At 39.2% G+C, this 21,644-nt stretch overlaps 1 protein-coding gene across 3 annotated transcripts in view; it reads right to left on the reverse strand.

Annotated features, from left to right (window-relative positions):
- The window catches only part of osbpl6 (oxysterol binding protein-like 6), a 222,849-nt gene that overhangs the window by 35,853 nt on the left and 165,352 nt on the right, over positions 1 to 21,644 (reverse strand). For all 3 annotated transcript variants that reach the window (XM_052148735.1, XM_052148734.1, XM_052148736.1), the window contains one exon: positions 6,318 to 6,425. In XM_052148735.1, the coding sequence (XP_052004695.1) occupies positions 6,318 to 6,425 (108 nt within the window). The remainder of the gene's footprint in view (positions 1 to 6,317; positions 6,426 to 21,644) is intronic.

The following is a 21,644-nucleotide window of genomic DNA, read 5'->3' on the forward strand; positions in this document are numbered from 1 at the left end:
TGAAAAAGGTAACTATATTACAAAGTTAAAAGGGACAGCTTACACAAAAAAATAAACTTCTGTCATTATTTATTTACCCTCAAGTTATTTCCAACCTGTATTTCTTCCGTAAAACACAAAAGGATCATTTATATATTGCTATTAACTTTCCTTGCATTTTATTATATACAATAAAACTGAAAGGTGACCAAGCCTAACATTTCCTTTTGTGTTTCAGAGAAGAAAGTCAAACAGGAATGGGACAGCATGATGGTGTGTAAATGATGACAGAATTGAACTATAACTTTAAAGGAATATTCTGGGTTCAATATTAATCAAGCTCAATCTACAGCATTTTGTGATAAACTTGTCCATCCTTTAATTTTTCTTTTCTTTGATAAAAACAAATATCTGGGTTACAGTGATGCACTTACAATGGAAGTGAATAGGCCCATACGTAAATGTTAGAATACTCTTTGTTTCAAAAGTATTGCCACAAGATGTAAACAATGTGTTAATATGATATTAGTGTGATAAAATCACTAAATAACCTTTTCTGTTTAAAGTTATGTCCAATTTTGCAACTTTGTTGCGATGATGACCTAATGCTGTCAACCTTAAAACCCTAAAAACACTGTAAAAACAACAATTTAAACAACTCTGCAACTCAAATAATACACGTGTTTTAAAATAATTAATGTCAAATTAAAAGCTTTAAAGTTTTGCCTTTAAACCTCTTAAAAAATTGGCCTCATTCACTTCCATTCTTCTTCTTCATATGACTGAAATGTAGAGAGTGGTCAGCAACCTTTTTGACATGGAGTGCCATTTTTTATACATCCACCCCAATATTTCTTAAATTATGTATGTATATTTTTCAAAATCATGCAGAGGTGTAATCACTAGTACGCAAGCAATAGCGAGAGAGGAGAGAGAGGAGCAGGCTATTTTATTTATATGTGGTTTTTCACACCTGCATTCCAATTTACATCTTGATATAATCCTTCCTCATAATCACGCAGCATGTTTTCATCAGCTGAATGGGAGGCTAAACACTATTAAAATGTGACGAGACTTGCGCTGCATGTGCAAGCCATTCGCGCATCACAAGCCGATCAACTATTTTAGTTGAACCTGCAAAATCATAAAACTTTATTTCCAGGTTTAATTTATATTTTGAATAGACAGTGTGGGTTTATGTTTCTTTTAATAATTTAATATAATTTTGAATGTGACCATGGTTTAAAGATGATGTACCCGTATGCTGGGTTGGAAATCTCAAGGATTAATAGTGATGTTTTCCTTATTGTTCTGAAAGCAAAAAGAAACATGAAACGGAATGTAGGCTGTCATCCGCACAGCGCGACCGAATCAGCGTGGGCACGTTTTAACCCAAAGTGAAGCGTGAATGGCTTGCACGTGAATGGCTTGCGCGTGAATGGCTTGCACGTGCTGCACGAGTCAGGGTACCGCAATCTCGTCACATTTGAACTTTTATTTAGCTTCCCATTTAGCTGATGAAAACAAGCTGTGTGATCATGAGGATTACATCAAGATGCGAACTGGAATGCAGGTGCGAAATTTCATATAAATAAAATAGTCTGCTCTTCTCTCCCCTCTCTCGCCGTTGCTAGCGTGCCAGTAATGACCCATCAGTATGCCAATGCTGGCACACATGCCAAAGGAAGCCGACCTCTGATGTAGAGCAACAACTATAGCTACAGTTTAAGATTATGCCAGGAGATTGTGTCGGGGTATGGGAATGTATCTCCTTAATGCCTCCTGGTGCTCCATTGTCTATTCTGGCTGACCACAATCACACTCCAGGGAGGTTTTAATACACCATTTATGCATTTATGGGGTTTAAGTATATCCATAGGCATCTGTGTTGGGTCTTTCACAATGTATTTTTTTGTGACTTCTTGGGAGATCCATTCAGCTTTCCAGGCTCTGTCAGAATTTAAGTCACACTGTCAGGTTTTTCACACTGGTCCAGAAATGCTTGCGTGCCTTCAGATAAAGATAAGGGACATCATTTGGGGTCCTGGTGGTTTGGGAGATGTTCGTTGCTATCAATTCCTTGCGCTTCCCGGAGGGTTCCGGTATCATTGCAGATGTATGGTGGAGCAATGTGGAACAGCACAGGTAGCCATGGTGTTGGGGATGATGTGAGGGTTCCAGAAAATACACCGCATTGACATGTTCAGTTGTGGATTGGCAAGTCGAGTGTGGCAGCTTCTTGGCCATACTGATGCACAGTACATGGCTACAGAATACACCAGGGCCAATGCTGAAGTTTATAGCAGTGGTGTTGTTGCTCCCCAGCTCATGCCTGCCAATATCTGGACTATGTTAACTCTCGTCTTTGTGTTGGTGACAACTTTTCAGAGGTGGTCATGGTAAGTTAGTGTGCAGTCCAGCTGCACTCCTAGATAGGCCGGAGAGGGGTCATGTTGCATGGTGTTGCTACAGAATGTCATGATCAGGGTGCAGTTCGTACTTCTGTTATCAAGATGGAATACAGTGTCTAGTTTTCTGGGGGTTCGGTTTGAGCCTCCATTTCTGGAAATATTCAGCAATGGCATTGAGATTCTCCTTCAGTATGGTCTCAGTGTCACCAAAGTTGGCTGCTTGCACTGCCATCTGAATGTTCAATATTCGCTCATGTAGTGATCGAAGAGTGTTGGTGCAATTACTTAGCCTTAAGGTAGTTCATTGTCGGGGAACCAGAAGGAGCTGAATTTATCTCCCCGATGTACACAACTCAGCATTGTCCATAGTAGGAATAATATTTGGGGGCAAGGGATGAGCCTGGCCAGTTTCAGCATCAGGTCCTTTATTCACAATATGTCATAAGCCAATGACAGATCTACAAAGGCTGCATCAGTTTTATACTTCCTCTGGAACCCAGTCTCAATATGGGTTATGAGGGCCAGAACTTGGTCGCAAAAGCAATGTTTTGGTTGGAAACCAGCCTGTTTGTCAGGGACCACCATCTCGACCAGAGGGCTGATTCTCTGGTGGTTGATACATTCCAGGAGCTTTGTGATCGGAACATAAAACCACATACGAAGGTAGTCAAAAACAGATGTGACCACATCGAATTTGAGGTGTAAATGCTAATCAGTCCTGAGTCTCAGACAGCAGCGAATCTCCACCTCTCTAAAACAAGAGTTTATACTTTGCCAGTTATGAGCAGCTTTAAAAGGAAATAACCTTTCGCTATGAAAATTAAAAAGCAAATAAATACACAAGAACGAAAATTTCACAGATCTTCTTCAGTTTGTCTGATATCAACACAGTCACAGATGAGAAGAACGAACATCTGAAGCACCTTTAATACAGGTAATCCCTTAAAGTAACTGAAAATTCTGCTCTAGATGTTGTGTTTGTGCTCATATTAAATTCGGCTGCATTTGGGAGAAACAAAATTGTCTTTAATACTTTTTCTGATGTTTATTATCATGCAGTAACACACTGACATAGTGATTTACAGTAGGCCTATGTATGTCGTCATGAAATTAGAGACCCTTCCCTTGAAATCCAAAAACAAGTGGTCGCAGGAGACACATTTAAGCAATCAGAAGTAAACAAAGATGCCTGACCACATGTGATCGTATCACTTGAGACGCATCTTAATACCAAGTGTAAACAGGGTCAAAGATATACAACCTGATGTAAGAAACACAAAAGGCTGAAGGTTTAAAGTAGAAAGATTAGTGTCTGTTGCCAATGCAAACATGTTGTCGATCAGTACACACAGCCAACTTATGGGAGTCATTACAATAGGTCCAGCAATTGCTCTGTTGAGTCATAAAATGGACCAGACTGAGACCAGAGAGCTGAGTGTCACTTTGCACCTCATTTATCTTTCAAATACACAAAAGCTTATCTTATTGTCAACATGAAATCAAAATTATTTAGTTTCTTAATGCATACTTTTTGTGGTTTTATGGTAAACAAATAATCTGCCCACATAAAAAAAGATTGACACGAAACCCTCCTGTTTTTCAATCCACCCCCTCCAAAAACCTATCTATACAGAGACTACTTTTCATGATCCAATTACCAGTGAATTCAGTAAAGTATTGGCCTACACTTTGTCATGTTGAATAATGGATGTTTGATATTAGTATACAAACTACCATGTTTAAGACACTGAATGGGCTGCAAACTGTTTCATGTTGACCTACACAGTTTATGACTTTTATGACAAGTTACCAAGAAGGAATGAAGCTGTTCTGAAGACAAAATTGCGAGCCTACAACTTGTTGGGTAAATAATTTATTTATAATTAATTCATGTATTACTTTGTTCACCCACTCTATGCACATCACTACATGGTGTAATTAGACCTGTGGAGAATGTGAACGGAACCACACGGATTCGTTACATAAGATTTATCTGAGCAATTGTAAAATTCACGCTGCTTGCAAGAGGTTAAAACCTGTCTGAATGTTCTCTAATGGACTTGAGATTATGTCTTTCAACCCTCTAAACCTCTACTCAATCTTAGAAAGTCAAAACTTGGGCCCTGTCTGATCAACCAATGGAGCCCATTTCTCCAATGGACAATGTGGTATTGTGAAAAGCACTATACAAACACAAATGACATGACTTGACTTTTCCAATTGCTGAGGTAATGAGTACACTTGCAAGTTACTGTACTGTACACTTACAAATCAAATTTTTTTTTTTTAAATGGCTATAAAGCAAATAAACAAACAACAACACACATTTCTCCTGGAATATGTTCTTTTGAGAGAAGAAGACTATGCACTACTGTTTTGAAGGCAAACTGGATTTGATGTGGGCAGAGAGAGACATTAACTTATTTCCTATTTTTTAAATGAATTTACTGTATTTCAATTATTGAAATAGAAATAATCATTTGTAACATTATAAATATGTTTACCTTGCAACAGAAGCATCCCTTCACTGTTAAAAGTCCAACTTCAGTTTTGTCAGACAAGCTCAATTTTAAAAGTTGATTGAACTATCTAATTTAGAAAGAAATTAGTTTACTTAAAACAGTCAATTATGTCAACTTTTATGCCATTTAAGTCAGAGCAACTTACAACACTGTTTTTAAACAGTGAGCACATACATTATCAAGTCTGATGGTGATGATAGAACATACAGGTTTTTGAGCATGCTCAGTTTGATCACTGACCCTCCAACACACCGCTATTTGAAATGTTGTGCACCTCTGTGAAATGTGGAAGTTTAAATTTCACTGTCGTACTCTACCACAGAAAATCAGGAAATATATGGGAATTTAAATCTTTGATATTGACTCATATCTTTAATGATGTTATCCTTTTGTTAAAGTCATGGAATGGTCTTGAAAATTCAAAATCTAAGGGAACCTTGTAAGTCTGAGAACTATGAACTTCACATTGTTGTGTCTGTTACTGAGCATGCCCACTGGAGAAGCATTGTCTTGGCTGAAGACACTACCCACAATCCCCTGCTCTTGAATGTATTTATGTGTGTTTGTTCAAAAATTGCAGACATATTACTTAAAAAAATAAATACATTGTAAATAATCTGATTTGAATGAATAGATGTCTTTGCTCTTTATGTGATTTTAATTATGTTTTTCTAGTTTATTGAACTTAATGATCAATGATATTTTTGAGTTCGCTGAACTTTTTGTATTAAGTTCATGGAACTTGAGATCCAACTGGAATTTTTAAGTTGGTAAAACTAATTTGCCTGAAGTTGAGTAAACTCAAAAATGCTTTGCAGCTGGTTGCCTTACTTTTTTTAAGTTTACTCAACTTTTTATTTTTTACAGTGTTGCTTTCCAAAACAATGTTATATGGTGTTGAAAAGAGAATGTATACTAATGAATCTAAATACAGTGGCCCCAACAAGTATTTGAACATTTAAGCAACACTTTTAAATACATATCAATATTCTCTGAACTATGACTTTTAACCAGTTGGTGTCACAGTGATGTTTAGTTGATGTATGAAGTCATTTCACCTCAAGTTCACAAAGCTGTCTAATCAGAGTAACCACACGTGCAGTTTATCACATTAACTATGGATATGTTCCACTAACATTTGACAACCAATAAATTCATTTTGAACCAAACAAATTTGTTTTCTGAAAAGGTTTACTTGAAAAGTACCCTTGTTCTTTCTATCCTCAAAATAAATATTGCTTGGTTTTATATTGTATTTTCTAATGTAATGACATTCAGACATTTATAAGCGTGCTTTAAACGTTCAAATAATTTTTAGGGCCACTGTAAGTAGTATTGTATCTGGTGTGCCAAATCTGCCAGTGTATTTGAGCTATCAATCGTTGAATGCAGAAGAGCATCAGACCTCATCAGGACTGCTGATGATGTTCACACTGACCACTTGATCAGCCAAGACCGATTCAGAGTGAATCCGATTCAGATGGGTCTTCAGCTCAGCATTCTGGGACAAGGCCTAGACAACAGAATTATAAAAAACAGCCATTAACAGAGGAGCATAAAATCATCAAGCGACTAAAGCTTATGAGTCCATGAAGCATCGGGGAAGATCAGGATCTGAAGAGTTTAATTTAGACTTCTTACATTTCTATTTACCACAAATCTCTTTTAAAGGCTAGAAAACAGAAGAGTAAATCTAATTCTATATATAATCTCTATTTGCTTTAAGTCATCATGTAAATACAGTGTATCATTTCTTTCCCCCTTAATTTTCTCCATAAGATTAATAAAAAAAAACTTCAATAAAGTGTTTTACGCCATGAACAAAACCATCCAAGTTAAATAACAACATTACAAACATAGTAATATATGAAAAAGCAACTATACGGATGAAGATCAGCAAAATGACACAGATAAAAGCCTGTGTTTTGAAGGACATTTCTCTTAGGCCTATTGACAAGTACAATACATTCACTAGAAATTCTTATAATCAAAAGGTAAACAGTCTTCTTAGTCATGTACATTTACTCAGGTTATGTTTATAATCATGAATGTTATGAGTCCTTTTTGTATTTGGTCTCTGAAGCGTGACAGAGATTCTGACCCATGTCAGGAATGCCGTAAGAGTGCATCTCATTAAGCCCAGCTCTCAGAGAACATGTGAGCTGTATTTCATTCGTTGACCATGTTATGCTCAATTAATCAACACTTACATTGTGTTCGAGTTTTAGGTCACTAATGACCTAAATATGTACTGTATTTACTGACACAAATGAATTCTTAACTTAAAGTATATTTTAGCCTAACTTTGCTCTGTTGCATGTGGGTGTATTGTTCAGTGAGGCCTGACTCAACCATGAGGGAACAAATGATGTTATTGCAGAAATTGCTTGGAGCTATGAGGGCCATGTGATTAAGCCAAAGGTTCTCTCCAATGGAATCTAAAAGAGATGAGCCCTCTCAGACTTATAACAAACCTGCACCACTTACAATACGAGATTGCGACTTGTGTCAATATATCATCAACGATGCCGCTTTGAATCATGCCATTTATGTAGTGGAACAGAACACCATGTTTGTAAGATTTCTAGAAAGATCATGTTCTAACTAATCAGAATCATAAGATGATGTCAATTTATTTGCAAATGCCAAAAAACTAAACAAAAAACAAACAAACAGTAAACTCTTTCAACTGACTGAAACATATCTTTGACTCCTGATCATCATTGTTCACACTGGTCTCTAAAATGGGTCAGGCTATATTCCCCTACAGATTCAATTAGTTTGAGGAAATGAAACATTGCACAAATAAAACAACAGTGCTCTACAAGACTGGACCTACAGAAAAGAAATATTCTTCTAAAAATCTTTGTTTGTGTTCAGCAGAAGATAGAAAGTCATACACATTTGGTTTGGCATTAGGGTGAGTAAATGATCAGAGAATTTTCATTTTTGGGTGAACTATCCCTTCAAATTATATATTTTTTGTCCCTGATTGTTCTACCTGTCAATCAGCCATGCTAAAACAAGATTTTTAAACTTTTAAATCGTGCATATGAAATCCTGAATGGGAACAAAAAATTCACTAAACAAGATTTTCTAGAGTTACGCATTAGTTAAAATGTGCTTTAAAATTGGGGCTCTGGGTATCTCAGCGAGTATTGATGCTGACTATCACACCTGGAGTCGTGAGTTTGATTCCAGTGTGTGTTAAATGATTCCAGCCAAGTCTCCTAAGCAACCAAATTGGCCCGGTTGCTAGGGAGGGTAGAATGACTTGGGGTAACCTCCTCGTGGTCGTGATTAGTGGTTCTCGCTCTCAATGGGGCGTGAGGTGAGTTGTGTGTGGATTGCGGAGAGTAGCATGAGTCTCCACAGGTCACATAAACTACAACACTTAGAGACTGTATCACCTAGATGTCTCATAGAGACTGTGTCTGTTCCCCGAACTACCAAACACAATACCCTCACTAAATCACTTAGAAAAAATTTGATTAAGGTCAAACTTGAACAAAACAAACAAATAAAAAATACACTTCATATAAAAATAGGGCTACTAAACATTAGATCTCTTTCTATCAAAGCACTAATTGTTAATGAAATGATTACAGATCATAGATTGGATGCGCTCTGTTTGACTGAAACCTGGCTTAAACCGGATTTGAACCAGAAACCAGAAACATTGATCATGATTTATAACTCTGCAATAAATTGAATGGCATCTATGCTAATATTATTTAATTTGTTTCCCTGTCTCAACCTCGGGACTCCTATCCTGAGGTCACCAGAACCGGCTGGATCCAGCACCATTCCTGCTTCATGTTGGACTCCACTGCTTCATGTCGCTGAATGATGATGACTAAATGCAGCCGGTGCCAGCCAAACATCACTTCAATCTATTATGATGGACTTCAGAGGATGAACTGATGCCAAATCCAACCATAAGACATGGGATACTTCATATGCCATTGTCTGAACCTTGGATTTAGGATGGACCACACCGAACCTCACCGAAATTACCGGCTATAATTGAACTGCGTTTCACATCCCTGATCTCTGCCTGCGTCACCTTGGTCTATTGATGGACTACAATCTTGAAATGGAAGGCATAGACTAACAACTGCCAACAAAAGCCTTCATCAGCCAATTAACAAGGACAATTGCATCTATGTGAACTTCTGCAGTTAATCCAGGATGGACTTCAAAGACATTAATCATTAATCTTACAGTTCAAACACAATCGATGTTTAAACACTGACTCTTAACCCTTACTTAGTTTAATAATTTTAAACCATGATTTGAACTATACACAAGTAATAGTTACATTATATTCATGATGTTAGTCAGAGGAGAACTGGCACCCACAGTAAGTCTGGTTTCTCCCAAGGTTATTTTTCTCCATTAATCCACATCTTATGGAGTTTTGTGTTCCTTGCCACAGTATCTTTCAGCTTGCTCACTGGGGTTATTAATACAATTATTATTTAATTACTTATTTTTAAACATGATTAAGAATCGTATTTTATCTAATTACACAATGATGATTCATCGACATTATAGACATTACAGTTTTATCGTCTGTTAATGATGATCTTCTGTAAAGCTGCTTTGAAACGATGTGTGTTGTGAAAGGCGCTATACAAATAAAATTTACTTGACTTGACAATTTATCACATACGAATAATTACTAAAATAAGACAACAAATATACATAATTCAATATATAATAATCAAAATTGAATAAAATTGACTTGACTCCACATGCTGTGAGTCTCCGCGGTGTCATACACAACGAGTCTTGTGATAAGATGTACGGATTGACAGATCAGAAGCGGAGGCAATTGAGACTGGTCCTCCACCACCCGAATTGAGGTGAGTAACCGCGCCACCACGAGGACCTACTAAGTAGTGGGAATTGGGCATTCCAAATTGGGAGAAAAGATGATAAAAAATAAAAATAAAAGAAAAAAGAAACTCCAAAATCCAAATAAGGGCAATTTAAAAGTACTCCAGACAACTCTGGTGGTTAAATCCATATATTCTTAAACGATTTGATATGTGTGGGTGAGAAACAGATCAATATTTAAGTCCTTTTTTTTTGTCACCGATCAGGAAATGTAAAGCCGATCTAGATTTTGCTTTGGAGAAAATTAATGCAAATGGATTAGATTACTTTATAATAGCCCCATAGCAGAAGTGCTGTCAAATAATATGTCTTTTTTTAAGATTTTTTTTTTAGGTCTTAAAGTTCTGATGAGTATAGGTATAAATATAAAGGCAGATCAGATTTGACGGCAGAAGATTCTATATCCATCCATGGTGGGCAATTCTGAGATAAAAAATAAAACATAATTGTTCTAAGTTGAGCAGCCCAATAATACCAATATAAATTAGGAAACTGCAGACCTCCTCTATCATATGGCAAGTATAAAAGTGTCATTGGTTATTCCAAATGAATTTAGTGAATATCTTTTGTCTAGTGAATATCTAGTGAAGTCTTTGAAAAAGATGCTTAGGGGGTGGCAGAGGGATGTTCTGGAGTAAAACAAAAAATTTGGGCAAAATGTTTGCATTTTTCAAAACATTTATCCGGCCAATTAAAGATATGGGTTACAACATCCATCTTTCTATAGAGCTACTAACACTTTCGATCAGCAGATTGTAATTAGCTTGTACAACTTCTTCCAGTTTTGGTACAATTTTTATACCAAGATATGTGAAACAATCAACCATATTGAAAGTTGCAGCCCAATTACTTGGTTGTTGTCTGACGATCTAATTTGAAATGTATTAGAACTTTTAGAATTATTCATTTTTAATCCAGAAATCTTTCCAATATGGAGGCCCAAACCTGCATAATTAATTAATGAATAAATGTAATAATAAAAAAATAAATAAAGGAATAAATGTCTTGATAAAACAAATATAATTCGTTTTTTATAAAATGTATTCCTGAATTTATTATTGTATGACGTTATTCCTTTATTATTTTCTATATTTATTTTTAACTTTATTTTTATTCTTTTTAACTTTTAATTATTTATTCATTTATTTTGCATATTTTTTTATTTATGTGTTAATTTATTTTTTTATATTTATTTATTCCCACATATATTTATTTCCATATTTATATATTCCCATATATAAATTTGTATTTATACATGTATTTATTTTAACTTTTCTGTGTGCGGAGCTCCAGTGCATCATTGGTTGAGAGCTCAATAGTATTATCGGTAGCAGATGGACGTCCCACCTCAGCACCCGCTGACTCGCACAGATTTAGAATATGCAGGGAAACGTTTTGCAGAGAGTTTAACAATCCAGGATGTGCTACGACATTCATACCAGCATACAGCTCTCCTAAAACATCAATCAGCACCTCTACTCTAAATGAAACAGTCATTTGATGTGTGGTTATCGACTTCCTTCGCAAGTGTCGCAACTCTCTAGATACAGAAAAAGCTCTTCATGGAGGTTATCAAAGAAGGGAAGGGACCCATGAGGCGTTCCCTTTCTTCGACTGGAAGATAAAATCTATCCCCTAATTTGGAGGGTTTGGGGGTCTCTTTTTCACGTGGCCAGTCCAATCTGGCAACCGCACGAGTAACAACATCGAGCAATTCCTCCGTAGATTTTCTATCGTGGACGGAAAGCTCGGAGGCGGGAAGAGAATTGCGATCCACCTCATGATCCGAAGAAGCATCGGAACGCGCTTCGAGATCATGTGAAGGACCAGCTGGGTTTGGGGAGAAAGTGAGAGAAAGGGATAGACCCGTCTCTTGCTCCTCAGCCAAATCCATGCAAGAGCCCCACGAACGATCTTTTTTTTTTTTCGTGAGTGCTGACTCCCGGAAGCAAGCGAGGCGAGCACGACGCACTCTGCCTGTTAAAGCAAATCGCAGTGCTCGCACCTGCCCTGCTGCAACGCGAGAGCAGCGTGCTCTTACACCCAAACAAACAGATCAAAAACTGATGTGTGCCGTATTCAGCTATAGAGCGAGAAGAGGGGAACACGCACCATTTGCGGCTTTCAGTCATTCTCTCTTTTTTTTTTTTTTTTTTTGAAATATATATATAATATTTTCTAAACAGAAGAGAAAATAGAACAACGTTCACTGCACACTGCCTAACTGATTCTAACTTCTAACAGAGGAAAGAAAGTTTTGACAGGGTGTGTGAAACACACAGAAACAGAATCGCTCTGAAAAAAGATTTTCTGACGACACCTGGTGACGTATCCATTTATAGCCTGGCCACAGGTGCATCTAATGATTAAATCAGCCGAGGCTATAAATTCCAGTCAATGTTCATTGACGTGTTACACACACTATTTCAGCTCGGGTCACAGCTAGAGTTGTTCCCCGTAGCGCTTAGCAGCGCAGCATCAAAGTTAAGCTTTTTGTAAAGGGAACAGCTCCCCATTTATTTTGTGATTGTAGTATAACCAATACATCTTGGCTTGACTGAAGCTCTTATGTTTTTAGCCCCACAAATAGCTATAGTTTACACGCGATATGGCTATGACCTAACGTCACATCAAAACAAGTCCAGAGTAATCGAGCACACGCTTCAGTCTACAATAAGCCAATGGTAAGCAGGACCCGCCCACATCATTATCATACAAGAGACAGAAATGTAAGAATAAATACAAAAATAAATAAATGTGGGAATATTTAAATATAGAAATAAATACAGGTGGGAATAAATAAATATAAAAATAAATGAATGCATAAATAAATAATAAAAAAACCAAAAACAAATGAAAGAATAAAAATGTTTTAAAGAATAAAAATAAAAAGAGAAAATAATAAAGGAAAAAAAGTCATACAAAAATACATTCAGGAATAACTTTCTTTAAAAACAAATTATATTTGTTTTATCAAGACATTTATTCCTTTATGTATTTTCTTATTATAACATGTATTTATTCATGTATTTCTTTATTATTTTTGCATGTTTTGTCCTCCATATTCCAAATGTATTGATAAGATCTAATAAAGCAAGTACTGATGTGTCAAGATGTTTAAGAGAATGACGTCATCAGCGAAGAGTGATATTTTATGTTCTATCTGTCCCATCTTAATACCTGTTAACTCCACATGTCTTTTTACCGCTATTGCAAATGGTTCGTTGAAGATGGCAAAAAAAGAGAGGAGAGAGAGGAGAATCTTGTCTGCGCCCTCTAGATATACTGAATGTTTTTGAGACCATATTATTTGTCAGCACTTCTGCTACAGGGCTATTGTAAAGTAATCTAAGCCATTTGCAATAATTTTCTCCAAAGCAAAATCTAGATAATAAATCAAAATAAATAATACCATTCCACCCTATCAAAGGCCTTTTCGGCATCCAGTGATAGTAGAGCAGTATCTTGTTCTCTCCTCTGCATTAAACTGGTTTTCATCATATCTTAAGGAAATAACTTTTTCTATCAATATTGATAATCACTTCTCTTCCCCAACACTGCTTACATGTGGTGTTCCTCAAGGCTCCATATTGGGTCCTCTGCTTTTTTCTCTTTATATGCTTCCTTTAGGCTCCATCTTTCAGAAGTGCAGTATAGCTTATCATTGTTATGCTGATGACACACAATTCTACCTTCCTGTCAGGTCTAACGATTGTTGTTCTATCAGTAATCTCATCTCCTGTCCTGAGGAAGTTAAATTATGGATATCTGAAAATTTCGAGGTCATTGCTTTTGGCTCTTCGCTACATATCGCTGATATTGAAAATCAGTTGGGTACTTTGTCTTTAACCATGCACAATAGAGTTAAGAACTTGGGTGTCATCTTTGATTCTGACTTATTTTTTGATAAGCAGATAAATGCTGTTGTTAAAGGAAGTTTTTTTCATCTAAGGTCCGTTGCTAAATTAAAACAGTTTCTCTCACAGAAGGACTTGGAAATAGTAATTCATGCTCTTATTACATCCCGGCTGGATTACTGCAACTCCTTATATGTGGGTCTGTCTCAATCTTCTTAATATAAATAAAATATAGCAAAAACCAAGATATAATTAATTGCAAAAATCAATGACTGTTGTAAAAGAAACTAAAGAACTTTGATCTTTTTTTATCTCTGCAACAGATTTTTAGGCAGCAATGATTTTGCCACACATCTTTTTCTTTGCAATGCCTACTAATTATTTTGCAATGCTCCTTTTAATCTGCATTTCCATCACATGTGAGCTTGTGATAGCGTTTTGCCTTTGCGCTTCACTTTTCTGTGCGTTTCACTTTATGGCACTGTTTTGACGTGGGGGTGGAGTCAGGGGATTGGGGCGTGTACAACGGGCTCAGTGATGGCTCCCTGGAAGTTACCTCATTAGCTTGAGACATGGATCAAACATCATGGCCGGGCACAGGCATGCAGGTGGATCTCAGGTATATAAAGTTGATTGTTTCCTTTCATTTAATTAGCATTAAATGTGCTTTAACAGCGTTTGCTTCAGATAAAGAAGTTAGAGATCAGTTAAAGCGGTGGATTTATTAGCCATACTCGCTAACATAGCCAGCATCTGCAGTTTTTTCTCTCTCAATTGATTGGACTATTGATTGATTCTTATGTTTACTTTATAGATTATAATTGTCTATACCATAGTATGTTGTCTTCTAAAAAAATGTAATAACAATACTTTTTTCTTTTGCAAAACTTTATTTTATTTTGCAATACTTTATATTTTTGCAAATATATGTGGCATGGAATTGATCCCATACTCTTGATCTCATCTTCTAATTGTTTCATTTCTTGTCTAGATTGTTTTTTAACTTTTGAACTGCAAATAACTAATAATATGACCTTGAATAAAAGCTTTAAATGTTTCCCATCTAATACAAGCAGAAGTTTCTGATTTATTCATTTCAAAGTACAGATCAATTTGTTTGCACAAATATTCTATAAACTCTGGGTCCCGAAGCCATCTCATATGAAAATGCCATTTAGGAGGATCCTTCATAAAATGTGAAATGATGTATGATAAGGATACCGCTGCATGATCAGAGATGACTATACTGTGATACATGCAATCTGTCAATTTGTTAAACATTTGTGCAGAAATGAAAAAGTAATCAGTACATGAGTATGTTTGATGCATCCCAGAGTAGTATGAATATGATACTGCTCTTGGCTTAAGATCCCTCCAAATATCTAATAAATGAAATATCTTTCATAAATTCCTGTATCAATCTCCTAGATTTAGTATGCATACTATCAATCTATGCATACTATTTATGAATTAGTGCCCAGTGGTGGCTCAGCGGTTAAGGCTCTGGGTTACTGACCAAAAGGTTGTGGGTTCAAGCCCCAGCACTGCCAGGATACCACTGTTGAGCAAGGCCCTTTACCCTATCTGCTCCAGGGGCACTGTTTCATGGCTGACCCTGCACTCTGACCCCAGCTTAGTATGTGAAAACAACTGCATTTCATTGGCTCTGTACCTGTACTCTGCACAATGACAATCAAGTTGAATCTTAATCTTAATCCCAGTACAACGATCTTTAGTAGGATATATTACACAATTTATATCTCCTACAATAAGGTAGTGCCCGGACAAGCTAGCGGTTAACAGAAACAGATCATTAAAAAATTGGGGATTATCATTGTTTGGACCGTATACATTAATCAGATTTATCTTTTCTGAGTAGATGGTGCATTGCTTTATTTAAAAAAAAATATTACCCAATCCTCTACAGTTCCAAGTTACAAATGTCAAATTTCCTGTCTCCCCCATCATCCTTTACATTTCCTATTAAGAGGCATGTTCCTTTAATTGACACATAGATCTTACGTACTGAGAAGCAAAAAAATTAAATAAAAGCATTCTTGAGCAAAACATCTATTTTTAAGATATATTCAACAGCATCCTCATTTTCTCCAGTTGAATGCATGCTACTGGATTAACCCCCCACTATTTACATTCCTTATATGGCACTGATTGATCCACACACCCGTGAGGAACTATCAGATACTGCTGTCTATATCTATTATCACAACCCCATTATCCTATATAAAGTGTGAACACATATTTTCACATTTCCACGCAATCAAACATGTTCTTCTTAATTCAGTCCCCACAACAAAAAGATGTCAGTTGTGTTATCTATTCCAAATTATTTAAAAAAGCATTATTAATTCAAGACTTTAATATTCCGGTTGAATTGAGCCCACCTTTACATTTACATTTATGCATTTGGAAGACGCTTTTATCCAAAGTGACTTATTACAGGGACAATCCCCCCGGAACAACCTGGAGTTAAGTGCCTTGCTCAAGGGCCCAACAGTAGCATCTTGGTGGTGCTGGGGCTTGAACCCCGACCTTCTAGTCAAAAATGAAATTACCTAGGCACCAATCATTGTGAAGGAGAGAGTGCATCCGCATCTGTAACTGTTGTCACCTTGTACTTTTCGCTGGCAGCCATTTTTCTTAGTGTGCTCTTGTCTTTCAAGGGTTTATCGTAAAATGCAGAGCAGTCCAATCCAAAATTAAGATGTAAAAAAAGCATTGCCTTAATGACTGTCAAAATGTATCCAAAAGAGCGTGGTTTCGTCAATCAATCTGATAGCAGGGATTCTGGAGTAGAAGTGTTCTAGACTGCTCTGAATGTCTTTCCACACTGGGATGTCTCTCAGTACTGTAGGACCCACTCAAGTTGTTCTCTGTTCTCCAATGAGTGGCTCCAATTTTGGAGGTAATCCACTGGTGCTGAATAAAAGTTTCTCACTGCACAAAATAAATCATCTGCTCACAAGTCACCAGCTTCAACCAAGGGCATCCAACTGCTTTTTCATTTCAGAGGGTATGAATGATTCCACCAGCCTGACATGACTTTGCAATGAATTGGTTATGAATGTGCAAAGCCACTTCTGTGGCTGATATGTGGTCTTGCTCTACTATCTCCAGTGCACAGCTAATAGTGTCCGTTTGCTTGAGTGCAAAGCCAATCCAAAGTTTAGGGCAAAGATTGCTGAAAATGCCTCTTAGAAACTTTGGGCATTTTTCTTGAGAAAGTATGAATGCAGACCATTGAAAATGTGCAGTATTCTTTTAAGTGCTGGACCAAGAGAGGAAACGTGTGTTCCCATGCTGTATTAATTTCTGATAGTCCAGCTACACAAAAGAGAGTATGTTGCATATGATGGCTTCAGATTTGGTGTGGGCAGAAGAAAATTTTGGATCATACAATTTCTTGATCAATTTCCCAGTGTAGTCAGCCGACCGAAAACTTTGGCCGTGCACAACAGAATGAAAAGAAAAAAGTCCTTCACTTGCATGCACCATGTCAGATTTAGAACTTTGCTTCACCAAAAAAAATCGCTAACACTTGGTGTGGCACACTTAATTTTAGCAGAATCCACATGCTTTTTTGTATGAACATGCTGCACCAAGTCAGCATGGCCTCCATGGGCGATGGAAAAGCAAGCTCCACAAATCTCACACTTCACTTTACTAGGCTCTGACTGTGACTTTTTATAGAAATTTGAAATCTTTTGAAGTTCCTCATTAAATGTATATGCATGCTTCCTTGACATTTTCCAGACGCAATTGTGTGCACTTCCGAACTGACTCATCAATCAGTTCACTAACTGGACATCTATTGATAGGGGATTGTGATAGGATAGGTTAATCCAATCATGTAATTCACATAACACATGTGTTCCCTTTACAAAAAGCTTAACTTTGATGCTGCGCTGCTAAGCGCTACGGGGAACAACTCTAGCTGTGAACCGAGCTGAAATAGTGTGTGTAACACGTCAATGAACATTGACTGGAATTTATAGCCTTGGCTGATGTAATCATTAGATGCACCTGTGGCCAGGCTATAAATGGATACGTCACCAGGTGTCGTCAGAAACTCTTTTTTCAGAGCGATTCTGTTTCTGTGTGTTTCACAAACCCTGTCAAAACTTTCTTTCCTCTGTTAGAAGTTAGAATCAGTTAGGCAGTGTGCAGTGAACGTTGTTCTCTTTTCTCTTCTGTTTAGAAAATATTATACATATATATTTCTAAAACAAGAAAGAAAAAAAAAGAGAGACTGACTGAAAGCCTCCAACGGTGCGTGTTCCCCTCTTCTCGCTCTATAGCTGAAGACGACACACATCAGTTTTTGCTCTGTTTGTTTGGGGGTAAGAGCACGCTGCTCTCGCGTTGCAGCAGGGCGGGTGCGAGCACTGCGATTTGCTTTAACAGGCAGAGTGCGTCGTGCTCGCCTCGCTTGCTTCCGGGAGTCAGCACTCACGAAAAAAAAAAAAAAGATAGTTCGTGGGGCTCTTGCATGGATTTGGCTGAGGAGCAAGAGACGGGTCTATCCCTTTCTCTCACTTTCTCCCCAAACCCAGCTGCTCCTTCACATGATCTCGAAGCGCGTTCCGATGCTTCTTCGGATCATGAGGTGGATCGCGATTCTCTTCCCGCCTCCGAGCTTTCCGTCCGCGATAGAAAATCTACGGAGGAATTGCTCGATGTTGTTACTCGTGCGGTTGCCAGATTGGACTGGCCACGTGAAAAAGAGACCCCCAAACCCTCCAAATTAGGGGATAGATTTTATCTTCCAGTCGAAGAAAGGGAACGCCTCATGGGTCCCTTCCCTTCTTTGATAACCTCCATGAAGAGCTTTTTCGCTCATGGAGAACCCCCCAAAAAAAAAAAAAAATATATATATATATATATATATATATATATATATATATATATATATATATATATATATATATATATATATATTCTTCCCGTGTTCACATACCCTCGACGTCATTATATTCGACTGTCGTGTGTGCTGAGGCACGGGGGTATTCAGTGATCTCTCGCCGGGCTCGGCATCGTCACTTAAGAAGCCCTCTCTCCCCTCAAAGCCTTGTAGGACAACCTCCACTTTAGTGGGAAGGGCTTATCAAGCAGCAGGTCAGGCTGGTGCTGCTCTGCACACTAAGCTGTTTTACAGGCATACCAGGCTGACCTCCTGGACGACCTGAGTGTGGGTTCTGCGCTTGACGAGCAAGCCTCAGACCCGCCTCGGTCCTGACTGAAGGGAGGCTCAAAAGCAAAGCGTGGCGAGTCGTGCTCCTCCTCCCAGGGATTGGGGACAGTCTCGCCGCCCTCGCCAGCCCCCGAAGCAAGACCCAAGATAAAACCCTGACGGTCTTGCGCCTAGATTAGGGGGTAGCTCCCCTCGAGACGAGGTGCGTGCTTCACTTCACACCTCCCGGTACCCCCTCGAAGCCCCTCCATTCCCGCCACCTCTTGGTGTTTCGGGTTGCAGAGGCTTCCGTCAAAATTGGGTGTTTTCGCTGTTCCTGCATTTTATTCAGGACGCGAAACACCTGACAACCCCTCAACAGGAAGTGTTAAAATATAATACCCATCTCAGAGATCCTGACAGCGTGGAAACTTCTGCCGGATATATTCTTTTCTGTGGGTCTTATGAGGGCGTCAGGATTTTATTCACTCGCCGCTTTTCTGTGTTTCAACGGCGTGTTCTCACTACCATAAACCGGATTTCTTTTTTTGTAGAAACAAAAAACTCAATCTCCTGGTTAAAGGGGCCATGGTATGTGTTCCCCTTCCAGAGAGAGAGTTAGGTTATTACACTTAATACTTCCCGTTTCCCATGGAGGGTGAGGGGTGGCGTCTGGCTTAGATCTTAAAGCTTGAACTACCTGTGGGTGTTCAAGTCCAAGATGATGCCTGTCAAGACGGTCCTGTCTCAAGCCCTACAACTCGTTTGGCTGGTCACCATCGATCTTATGACACACTTCTATACTTCATTTAGAAGTTCTGCCACAACATGGAAAGTTCCTGAGGTTCACTTCAGGGGCGAAGTCTTCCAGGGTCAGGTTCTTTCACTCAGCCTAGCCCTTTTTACCCGCACATTCACAATGCATGATGTAGCACTGGCTCCTTGCGACTCCGGGGCATCTGCATTCTGAATTATGTAGATGACTGGCTGATCCTAGCGCAGTTCCAGGAACTGGCAGTTCAGCACAGGGACATCGTCTTAGCTCATCTGTTTCTCTGGGGTTGAGGCTCAACACCAAGAAAAGCGTCCTCTCTCCCACTCAGAACACTGTCTATCGGGGGCATCGTATGGAGTTCAATCACAATGCGGGCACAACTGTCTCCTGCTAGTATTGAGTCCATTCAGATCACCCTGAGCAAAGTCAGGCTAGGTCAAGGTTGCACTGTTATCAGTATCAACGATTTCTAGGTCTCAGGGCAAACGCATCCACGGTGATCCCTCTGGACCTTCTGCTCATGAGACCGTTTTTGTTGTGGCCAAAAGCCAGGGGATTTCTTCCAAGGGCCAAAACCCCTAGGCTAAATAGGGTTACGCGCCTCAGGCTTCGTTCCCTTTCTATGTGGTTCAGACCCCGGTTTTCTGCCTTGGGTCCCACTCTAGGTGCGTCTTGTTGTCGCAGGCTGCTAACGACAGACGCCTCCCTGATGGGCGGGGTAGTGGCCTTAAGTGGTCGTCCAGCTTAAGGGGATAGGAGGGTCATCAGCTCGGTTGTCACAGTCACTGTCTCGGGTTGATGGCTGTATTTCTGGCCCTGAAATACCTCCTCCTGAGGCTGCCATGTCTTGGTGTGGGTGGACAATACAGCGGTAGCCTCTTACATAAATCATCAAGGAGACCCACGTTCTTGTCAGCTGTATTTCTGACACGTTGGGTTCTCCTTAAGAAGGATCTTCTATCTCAGGCACAGGGCAATATTTCATTCCTGCCCCAAATTGTGGAATCTTTCATGTTTGGCCCCTAAGGGTACCAACTGAGGGACACAGGGCTCTCTCCTGAGGTTATAGAGACCTTTTTAAATGCCGGGCTTTTTCCACTTGGAACAAGTTTGGGTGAGATCTTAGGGCAGAAGAGGACCTCTTCACCTCTACGAATAGCGCAATGTCTCCTCTACTTCTCCCTGAAATCACCCAGCCCCCTTAGGTCTGGACGTTAAGACCCAGAATGCGTCTGTATGCGTTTCTTTCCCCGGTTTCTCTGCTCCCGGGAGTCTTGGCAATGTTCACCAGCAAGGGTCTTGCCTCCTATTAATGGCGCTGCGCTGGCCGAACAGGATATGTTTCTCGGAGTTAATTCCTCTCCTCGACGGCTCACCTTGGGCGATTCTGAACAGGGAGGACCTTCTCATCCTTGGCCCGAATTGTGAAACCTTTCATGTCTGGCCCCTAAGGGTACTGAATGAGGTTCACAGGGTTTTCTCTTGAGGTTATCGAGACCATTTCAAGTGCTAGGGCTCCCTCCACTTGGAACTGATCTGGGTAGATTTTACAGGGCAGAAGAGGACGTCTTCATGTAGCACCTGTTCCCCCCCTTAGGGGTGCGGGGAACCTAAGGTCTGTATGTGACACCTCTTTGGGTGTGTTGGGGAGGGCTACGTGCAGCCGACACAGTTGCCTCTAGCACGCAGTAGCCTGCTTGCACCTGTCTCGGCAGTTCACGTAACACGGTCTGTGTGTGGCGTTTTTATATGGGACCCGTTGTCACTTCATTCGACACAACATCGAGTGAGTGACAGACGGGGAACGTCATGTAACCTCCATTCCCCGAGGGAAGGAACGAGACGTTGTGTCCCTCCTGCAACAGCACTAGACCTACCACTGTAAACGGCCATACCTTATTTTCGGCTCCTCAGTGCAAAATCCTGACTTGCACTCGCTACCCCGCTTCCCTTTATACCCGTATGTTCGGGGAGGGGCATGCAAATTCTGTCTGCCAACTTGATATTGGC

This window comes from Xyrauchen texanus, chromosome 18 (assembly GCF_025860055.1).
Source record: "Xyrauchen texanus isolate HMW12.3.18 chromosome 18, RBS_HiC_50CHRs, whole genome shotgun sequence".
Lineage (NCBI taxonomy): Eukaryota > Metazoa > Chordata > Actinopteri > Cypriniformes > Catostomidae > Xyrauchen > Xyrauchen texanus.